Source organism: Thamnophis elegans, chromosome 3 (assembly GCF_009769535.1).
Source record: "Thamnophis elegans isolate rThaEle1 chromosome 3, rThaEle1.pri, whole genome shotgun sequence".
Taxonomy (NCBI): domain Eukaryota; kingdom Metazoa; phylum Chordata; class Lepidosauria; order Squamata; family Colubridae; genus Thamnophis; species Thamnophis elegans.
This window is the reverse complement of record NC_045543.1, coordinates 52,961,556-52,971,834: the sequence shown is the minus strand read 5'-3', so window position 1 is coordinate 52,971,834 and position 10,279 is coordinate 52,961,556. Positions and strand designations below refer to the sequence as shown.

The following is a 10,279-nucleotide window of genomic DNA, read 5'->3' as shown; positions in this document are numbered from 1 at the left end:
GAGGCTCTCTCTTGGATGCAGAGTAGTCGTCCTGCTGTTTCAGATAGGGCATTTTAATTGTAAATTTGCATGTGAGTCAGTTACGGGAAAAGAGCAGGGAAGGAAACTTTCTGACCCAGTGCAATATCTCCAAAGTAGGTGCTAATTCAGAAAAAACAAATACTCATATGTTTTAATTTCAATCCGACTACAAACTACAGTAATAATGCTTTGTTAATGAACTTGCTCTTGTCTCTGAGTTATTGATACTCAGTTATAAGCAAGTACGTTTTTCAAACCAAGGAAGCCTACAATATTTATTCATTAGTCATAAAACAGAAGAACAATGGTAAAGAAAGGAGATGGGGATGGGGTTAGAAGCAAAACTAGGAAAAATGATATTTTAGCAGGTTGAAAGGAGTTTCTGTATCTATTTCCTTACTGATAGGGGAAATAGCCTATCATGAGGCCTAAATGAAAGACTACTGACTACACTGCTTTTATTTTGTTTCAAAGAGGTGCTCTACAATGCCTCAATGAGGCAAAGCTGTGATGCAATTTACTAAGGTGGTTTGTTCAAGCTTTCATCAAAGCAGAACATCCCCTCAAAGAAATCTATAACTTGATTGTTGATACTAACAGAAATAAAATATGACAGTTCTACTTCCATTCACTCCTGAGCTTTCCAATCAAATATATCAGAAGTTCAGTTGCAGAAATCACAGATCTAGCAGTGAATGTTCGCCATCTTTACAGTGAAGAGTAATGTGATCTGGATGTGGCTGCAGGCTCTTGCAGAATTCCATTAGCAACCCAGGACAGAGCAGTGGAAGAGATATCAGAGGTAGAATATCTAGGCACTTTACTTGTAGGTCTGATATTTCAAGAGTACTTGGTAGCACAGTGGTTAGAATGCAGTATTGCAGGCTAACTCTGCCCAAAACCAGGAGTTCGATGTAGGTTAATTCAGTCTGCCATCCTTCTGAGGTTGGTAAAATGACACAGATTGTTGGGGGCAACAGGCTACCTCTGTAAACCATTTAGAGAGAGCTGTAAAGCACTGTGAAGTGGTGTGGCACAGTGGTTAGAATGCAGTACTGCAGGCTACTTCTGCTGACTGCCGGCTGCCTGTAATTTGACAGGTCGAACCTCACCAGGCTCAAGGTTGACTCAGCCTTCTGAGGTCAGTAAAATGAGGAGCCAGATTGTTGGGGACAATATGTTGACTCTGCAAACTGCTTAGAGAGGGCTGTAAAAGCACTGTAAAGCGCTATATAAGTCGAAGTGCTATTACTATTTGCTACTGTTAAAATAAGCACTTTCCCTCTGTTTTTAGCCCTTAGAATTCTGTGAATACTACTAGTAGCCTTGGTGACATAAACACAGGAGAAGAATGAAGATACTGTTCCTTTCAGCTTACTTTTATGGGAGGCGCTCTCAGCTGTGACAAAAACTCTGCCATCCAGGTAATAGGCAAGCTCACAAACAGAAAAAGCAGAACATCCTGAGTGACACAAATGGCAAACACTTCTTCTGAAGAAGCACAGTCAGTGAAAATAGAAAGGGATAGGAAGTACAAATGAAATTCTTGGAAAAGAGTAGCTATTTCTTCTCTTGGACCTACCATTGGTTTGAGCTCCTTGCCTTCACCTCCATTCCCCCGGCCAGCTTCTTTCAATGCTTTTCTGCTGTTCTCCACAAATTCCTGAAAAATAGTTGGGGAAAATTCACTGCATTATTTTCTGGAACCTAAATACTAAATCCTTTTCTATCATGGTTTTAAAGAAGATCTGGCATTGATGATAATTGCATTATATCTTCCCCAAACTTCTAAATCACCAACTCTCAGATAGGACAAGAAAAATTCTCTGCTGCTTGGGCAATTGTGCTGTTGCTCTCTAAAGACTTTCCACTCTTCAGTTTCCTCCCAGTGTTAGCTTTGTTGTCTGGGCAAATGACCTGCTGCTAATGCACTTATTGGACACTCTCTTCTCTTTGGCTGCTAGGAAGTAGTAATGTCAGTGGATCCTTGACATTTATCCAAAAGAACCCTTCTGACAATCACATGTTAAAGGTTAAGCCATTTTAAATGCCAAATTATGGTTTAATGTTCTTGCAATAAATTCTATAACTGATGCACTTTCCCTAATGCTTTCCGCATTTTAGTATTTATTAATTTTATTTATGATATATTTAATGAGAAGTGAGTGCTATAGTGGTTAAGTTGCATCAGGTCCTACTTTTAATTCTCTTCCCAGCCCAACCTATCTCATAACATTGTTTATAGAAGAAAACAGGAGGAGGTGCACAATGAGCCACGGTGGTGCAATGGTTAGAGTGCAGTACTGCAAGCTACTTCTCCTGACTGCCGGCTGATTGCAATTTGGCAGTTCAAATCTCACCAGGCTCAAGGTTGACTCAACCTTCCATCCTTCTGAGTGGGTAAAAGGAGGACCTAAATTATTGGGGGCAATAGGCTGACTCTGTAAATTGCTTAGAGGGCTGTAAAGCACTGTAAAGTAGTATATAAGTCTAAGTGCTGTTGCTATGTATGCTTCAATGAGCAATTCTATGTGGTCTGAAAACTCAAGTAGCTTGTAATATATCTCACAAAAGAGAACCACTGGAAAAGCCATAGGTTTCTCCAAAACTCTTAATGATGCTAAAGAGCCTACAACACTTCTTAGTTTACATTTTAAAAATGAATTGGAAGACTGATTTCCTTATTCAGCTGTGCAGACAGCTGCAGCATGGAAAAGACATATCTGGGTGAATGTAAGCTATTTTCATTAAATCACAGAAAACAAAACAAAAATATTTGGAAACTTGTCAAATAACTTCCAACATGGCGTGGAATGAAAACAAATATCCGTTAACATCAAATAAACTAGCCAACATTTCAAAATAAGAGTTCCTAAGGGAAGCATCATCCAACAACCACTGTGCTAGTATTTTTGCAGTTAATGATTCCTCCTACTTAGGCGAGTGCAGGAATACAGAAGAAGGGCCTCACCATAAGGACTTTATCCATGTAGAACTCCTTTCCAGGACTGCCATCATTATACTTGGTGTCAATGGCAAAGCACAAGAAAAGGACATCCACTACCATTTCATAAATAGACAGGAAACAATGGGCAACCAGGAATGCAAATAGACACACAATGATAAGGGGCAGCACCCACACCGTGTAGTCCCGCTGGTAATTCAGCAGCATGATTCCTGCCAAGCCTGTGCTGCACACAATTAAGACCTAGGGAGACAAAAAAGCAAAGAGTTGAGAAAGCACAGAGCAAAGACATTGCTGATTGCCAAAGGACACCTCACCTCCAGGTTTTAGGTGACCAAATGAACTACTAAAGTCTGTCAAATCTCAGCCTAAATCATTTTTTAAAAAATAACAATGGACTTTAATAATGAAGTATTTATTCCTTCTCCCTCTCTTTTGCATATGTTATGCTAGCTTTTTAATTACTATTTCAATCAGGAACTTTTTTGATCAGGAACTTTATAGTAGAACAAGTGTTACCTCTTAGTACAAGAATAAAAAAAAGGTTTAGTTGTACCAAACTAAACGTTTTAATTCTTCATTAATGGATAGTTTGTCTTCTCTTCATATCATTTCTAGCCAATAAAGCAAGGCATCAGACTTGGTAAAGACTGGGCCTGAAACTAAAATTGTTTGCAAAGGTTCAGTTCTCATATATGTATTAATTATTTAATCCAAACTCTAATTCTAATAATATAATGGCTCTTTCCTAGTAATTAGTGCTAACTATATCACACACACAAACACACACACACACACACACACACACACACACACACACGGCAATTTTCTTGGGGAGCAATTGTTTTTCTTAATACTAGCAGTGTAAGAGATTCATTATATTTTTTCCAAACAATTGTAGTATGCAATTTTTTTAAAAAAAAATACTCTCAATTGAAATTGAGCAGCACTAAAGGCCAACTAAAGTTGACCTGAAGACTTGAACACTGGAACAGCAACACAACACACTGTGACAATTTAAAATTTGTGTGAGAGAGAGTTTAGTTAACTACTGCGCTATTTTCCGAAGTATCCTCTGGAGATACTAGAGTCAGACCAATCCCCAAATCTCTTCAACTGTTTGAAAATGGAAAGTTAATTTAATTCTATATTTGTATGTTTTAGAAAAGTAATGTGATCAGTTTCAATATTTTTTTCACTTATTTAAGAAATGCAAGCCTTGAAACAAGGATTTTCAAATGCATTTTCAAAGTGTGACTCATGCTGTTTATGAAAGATACTTATAAAAATAGATCTTTGCATCCTAAAACAATGTGAAAGTTGGCTTAAGCAAAAGAAACATAGAAATGTGCTGATTTGATACCACTGCTACAGTGATTAATGGGAATTAAAAACAAGCTTCAGCATTTCTAATTAGTATTGCTAGTTCCGGTAAGCAGAATAACAGAATAACAGACTAGACATTGGAGGCCTTCTAGCCAACCCTCTGCTCAAGCAGTAAACCATATAACATTTCAGACAAATGGTTGTCCAATCTCTTCTTAAAAACCTGTGTTGGAGCACCCACAAATGGGAGGCAAGTCTGATTATCTGTTCCAACTGTCAGGAAATTTCTTCTTAGTTCTAGGTTGCTTCTCTCCTTGATTGGTTTCTGTTGTGACTCAGCAGATGTCTACTGTGAGTCTTTTCGGGATACAAGATTCATTATGCAGCTGGGGCTGGTTAGAGGCAAGTTTGGAGATAAAAGGACGGATGCTGCCACGCCCTAGTCACTGGAGTCATACGTTCCTTGTGTGTTCCTTGTTTGGTACAGCATTGCTTGATTATTAATCGTGATTTATGGAAAATACACTTGGATAAGTGCTTTCTGTTTCTTGTAACCCTGATTCAAGGCTACACTGGAGAAGTGCATTGCTTGTAAGAGTTTTTGTTTTGCATTCTTGTCGGAGACTTGTATTTATGTTATTTTTGGGCTCAAAGCCAGTTTGAACTGTGAACTGATAAAGAAAAGTGCCTTTTAAGTTTATTTGTCTGGCCATTTGTTAAGAGCCGTGAAGAGGGAACAGAACAGGTTCTTGTCTGGACTTAAGGTGTTCTGGAGAATTTTCGCCTCGGGTGCCAAAAGCATGTGTGCACGCTATCGCACGCACTCGTGCCCATCCCATAATTTAATGCCCCTCCATGCCATGCCCCCAGCGTATGTATGCACGACGCCCCCCTGCTGCCCTGTGCATGCGTGCACGGCTTTCCTGGAGCCTGGGGAGAGTGAAAACGGCCTCTCCCCTCTGGAGGCCGGAAATGGCCCGTTTTCCCACTTTCGGTGGGCCCGGTAGGTCTGTTTTTCGCCTTCCCAGGCTCCAGAGGTTTTCTAGGAGCCTGGGGAGGGCGAAAACGCCCTCCCCTGCCCCCCTGGAGGCCCTCCTGAGGCTGGAAACGGCCCATTTTCTGACTTTCAACATTGATCTTTGGCTGTTTTTTGCTCTCTGGAGGCTTCCCTGAAGCCTCCAGAGGGCGAAAAACAGACCAACATGCAAACTGGAAGTTTGGGAACGTTGCCCGTTGGGCCATTTTCCGCCCTCCAGGAAGATTCCCTGAAGCCTCTGGAGGGCGAAAAACACCCCAACGCACAAATCGGAAGTCTGTTCCTGAACTTTCCGTTTGCGCATTGGGCCATTTTTCACGCTCCGGAGGCTTCAAGGAAGCCTTCAGAGGGCGTAAAACAGCCAAAAGTCAGTGCCCAAAATCATCTGGCCAGCACACACATGCGCGCGGGGGCTGACAGGGCAATGCCTTGCGTGCCCTCAGAAATGGCTCTGCCATAGTTTTGCCATCATGGCCCTAGTCTTTCTTTTCATTAACCTAGACATATCCAATTCCTGCAACCATTTTTCATGTTTTAACCTCCAGTCCCCTAATCATCTTTGTTCCTCTTCTCTGCACTCTTTCTAGAATCTCAACATTTCTTTTATGTTGTGATGACCAAAACTGGATGCAGTATTCCAAGTATTGTTAAGGCATTATAAAATGATATCAACTCTTCAGATAATCTTGATTCTATCCCTTTGTTAATGCAACCTAGGACTGCATTGGCTTCAGCCATCTGAAAATGTAACTTTCCTGCCCTTTCTTTACCTTTCTAGTACATGTCAAATTCAATTCTAAATTAATACTCCAATGCACATTATGGCAAGCATATTTTATTTATTACATTTATTATCTCAACTTATGTAACTATCATATATTAACGATCATTTCACTACCTAATATATTAGTGGGATTACAAAGCCTCCACTTGGAAGTTTAATTGGTACAACATGATTTTTTTAATTATAATGAGCAGAAACGATTTTATAACTATGACTCCAATGCTTTATGAAGGTTTGAGATGTTTTTGAAAATGCAGGTACTTAAAACTTTTCAGTTAAAGGCAAACTTTTTAACGTTGTAATCAAATCATGTTTTCTTCTCTAATTATATAAAGACACTATTAAGTTCATCACCAATCCAACTGGAATTTTAGAAAGAATATGTTAGGAAATATCCCAAATCATTAGCATTCAAGTGCATATTCAAACTTCAGCTCCTTTTCACATCTTATGGTAATATCAGCACTATACCACACACCTTGGTCAGCTTCTTCCTATTTGAAATGAGATTACTCACTAATCCTCGGGTCCTTGATTAAAAAAGAACTCAAAATACAATACAACAATGAGTAGCACAGACATCTGTGTTGTCAAGTGCTAATTTTAGGTGAATCAGTTAACTGAATCTTGCCCATACACGTTTCTCACAATGTCCTTGTTGCTGTGGATACACTTTTTAACAGCTGTAGACATTTGTTCACATTGCTTCATTTACACAGAAGATATACTTTGGGTGTAACTGTATCACTAACGGGATAGTATAGTGCAGAGGCTTTTCAAAGCATAGAATCTATTACTTTTTTTAAAAAATGAAATAGTTCTGTATAGAAAATTATCTCTCTTCCAGTGAAATTTGTGGTGGTTATTCTCTTGAATCAGAACCCCACTATATTGTTATGGAACCCCACAAGTTCTGTAGAACACTGATTAAATAACCTGCTGAAATGCACTATGAGAGATGGTTTTAACTCCTCCAGACTGCAAAAGTAGGTACAATAGCATTTTATGCCACACAGGTAAACATGATGTATATACTGATTACCAGAGCATTATAAAGATATAAGAGATGCGTCATTTCAATCCAGATTTCACAGTGTCCAGAAATCAGCTCTCTGCTTTGGAGCCACTGACTAAAGTCAACCTGGACACCTCACTGGCTTTTGTTTTCTCTGAATGCCATTTCCAGAAAGCAACCACCTTAACATTTTTGGTTGAAGGCATCAAGGCAGAGCACCTCCCCTTTTCCATGCGAAGACAGCTGGAAGAAGCAGTGTCACTGTGCAATGCACACTGGATACCAACAGATATCAGAACCATATTGTTTGGGTTCAAATAAACAAGGCTATTTGGAGAGGGGTTTTGACATTTTTTTCACCACTCAATCCTACCTTTCCAAGAAAGAGCATGAAGTCTCCCACTGTGTTTATAGCAGCCACTCGCAAAGCATTCTCCACTAGTATCACAAAGGCATCCTTTGCTGAAGTGCAGAAATTGGTACTGTTGATAGCTGTGGCTGTATATGCATTCTGGGCAAGAAAGACACCGTTGAATTGGTCAGACTTTGTTCTACTCAAATTTTAAGCTCTTCCTGTTTAAAATCTTTACATTACATGACATTACATTGACAAATATCTCTCACCCCTCGGTCATTATCAGAATGAAGAAGATCTATATGAATCTGTTCAATAGGCCAAATTAGTTTTTTAGCAAGATATAAACAGCCAAACTGATGCACTTCCAATATCCCCTCTATTTTTCCTGCAAAGTTGCCAATGTACTTAGCGTTAACTATGTCACCATAAACACGTTTGCTTCAGAAACTATATTTTGTGGCAGCAAGAGATAAAAGCAGATAGCATGGATATAAATCTGGGATGTGGTTAAATTTGTTTATGTCTGGATAAATCACAAATTAGTGTAATGCCTATACTAATTCTTTTGGGGACTAATAAAAAGACTGTTTTCAGTTAACAATTCTTGCATAAAAATGGTTAATTTCTGCAAGCTGTATTTTTTTAAAAAAAGATGTACCTTAGAAAGGAAGGAAAGGATATTAATAATTTTAAAGTACTGAAGCACAGGAGAATTTAGTCCAATATTTTCATATTGACTTGAAGTTTATTTTTCTATTTAAGAATTTTAGTTTTTGAAAAAAGAATGAGGACAACTAGGTTGAATAGATCTAAGTAACAAATTATATAACTAACTCATTATACAAGTATTTTCATAAAACTGGCAAATACCATAAAGTTAAAACAACAATTGTAAAATTATAATATAGCAGTCAAAGGATATTTGATGTAATTCAGTGGTCTCCTTCAACAACATGAGATTCTAATTATAATCCTTTCCTTTCTAAAATGATACCTAAATATGAAAAAAAAACTTTTTACTCTTTTTGTTATGAGTTCATTCTGCAAGCCATTCAATCTCTACACAAATTTATTTCAGCACTCGAACCTGAGCCATGGTGGTGTAGCGATTAGAATGCAATATTGCAGGATAACTCACTGCTTACTGACAGGCTCAAGGTTGACTCAACCATCCATCCTTCCAAGGTGGGTAAAAGAAGGATCCAGATTGTTGGGGGCAATATGCTGACTCTGTAAACCGCTTAGAGAGGGCTGTAAAATACTGTCAAGTGGTATATAAGTGTAAGTGATATTGCTATTTTATTACAAGCACCATCCTATCTAAAACATATTTGTTCTTACTTTCTGCCAAGGAACCTGTTGCATTTTAATTTCAGCAAAGGCATTTATGTCTTTAGTGCACAGGTACTAGAATAATTATTTCATCCTCTGCTTTAAATATGATCTTACCTGATTTAAGTAAGTCAGGCACTTTTCTAAACACCAAAGGCAGCAAATGCAGGCTTTTAGAATACATCGAGCACAGACATTTTCCTAAGGTAATAATATTAATATCAATGATGAAGAAAAAGAAAGAAAATGCATTTTAATAGAGCACAGAATGCTTTTTTAGATGAAAAGTTTCAAATATAGGATTCAGTTTACATAATACTTTCTTGAAGTTAAGATCTAATTTAATAATTATTATGCTATGTTATATAAAGCCAAATCAAATATGCAAGACATCTGCTATTTCTTTCCATGCAACGTAATCTATATATATACCAGGGGTGGGTTCCTGCCAGTTCTAACCTCTTCTATAGAAGAGGTTCCACAAATCTACAGTGCTGTTTAGAACTGGTTCCAGCTCCCTCACCCTGCCCGTCCGCACATCATCAAGATGAAGAGAGAGAGGAGGAATTCTGGGAGTTGAAGTCCACAAGTCTTAAAGCTGTCAAGTTTGAACACCCCTGGGGTTTTTTTCTAAAGGGTTAAGGGTGTAAGGGTCTTGTAACTTGACAGCTTTAAGACTTGCACACTTCAATGCCAGAGTTCCTGAGCCAACATGGCAGGAGGAGGAATTCTGGGAGTTGAAGTCCACAAGTCTTAAAGCTGTCAAGTTTGAACACCCCGGGGCTTTTTTTCTAAAAGGTTAGGGGTGCAACGGTCTTGTAACTTGACGGTTTTAAGACTTGCGTGCTTCAAATGCCAGAGTTTCTGAGCCAACATTTTGATTGCTAAGCAAGAGCATTGTTAAGTGAGTTTCACCACATTTTACAAGTTGGTCACGCCCACCCAGTCACATGGCTGGCAAGCCACTCCCACAAAGCAGGCCACACGTACAGAAGAGGTTCTAAAAATTTTTGAAACCCACCACTGATATATACTTATAGGAAGAAATCTCTGGGTAAACCTGGCAACAGTGGGATTACTGGAACCCTACTACTTCCATTATTGCAATGATGATAAAAGCCATAGCTGCAAACCAAAAAATGGTTATAGCTCAGTGACGTGTGGTGAGGATTACAGTTGGTGAGGCAAGAGCGCAGCAGTGGTGAGAAGCAACGTCTCCACCACTGTGTCCGACAGGCGTCTCGCGTTTATGGAGGACATAAATGCGAGATGCCTGTCGGACACAGCGGCGGGGGTTGCTTCTCTCGCCGCTGGCTCTGCCGCCTCGCCCCTCCGTCTCCTCCGTCCCCACCGCGAGACGCCTGTGACACAGCGGCGAGGGTTGCTTCTCTCGCCGCTGGTTCTGCCGCCTCGCCCCCCCGCCTCCTCCGTCCCCGCTGCGA

The 10,279-nt window shown here is 39.4% G+C and overlaps 1 protein-coding gene across 4 annotated transcripts in view; it reads right to left on the bottom strand.

Annotated features, from left to right (window-relative positions):
* The window catches only part of SLC44A1 (solute carrier family 44 member 1), a 113,457-nt gene that overhangs the window by 4,659 nt on the left and 98,519 nt on the right, over positions 1 to 10,279 (bottom strand). For 2 of the 4 annotated variants that reach the window (XM_032213169.1, XM_032213170.1), the window contains 4 exons: positions 8,955 to 9,038; positions 7,521 to 7,658; positions 2,993 to 3,229; positions 1,604 to 1,684 (listed from right to left, as the gene is read on the bottom strand). In XM_032213169.1, coding sequence (XP_032069060.1) covers positions 1,604 to 1,684; positions 2,993 to 3,229; positions 7,521 to 7,658; positions 8,955 to 9,038 — 540 coding nt within the window. Of the gene's footprint in view, positions 1 to 1,218; positions 1,685 to 2,992; positions 3,230 to 7,520; positions 7,659 to 8,954; positions 9,039 to 10,279 lie in introns of those variants that run through there. The other 2 variants (XM_032213167.1, XM_032213168.1) reach the window with 1 other exon arrangement.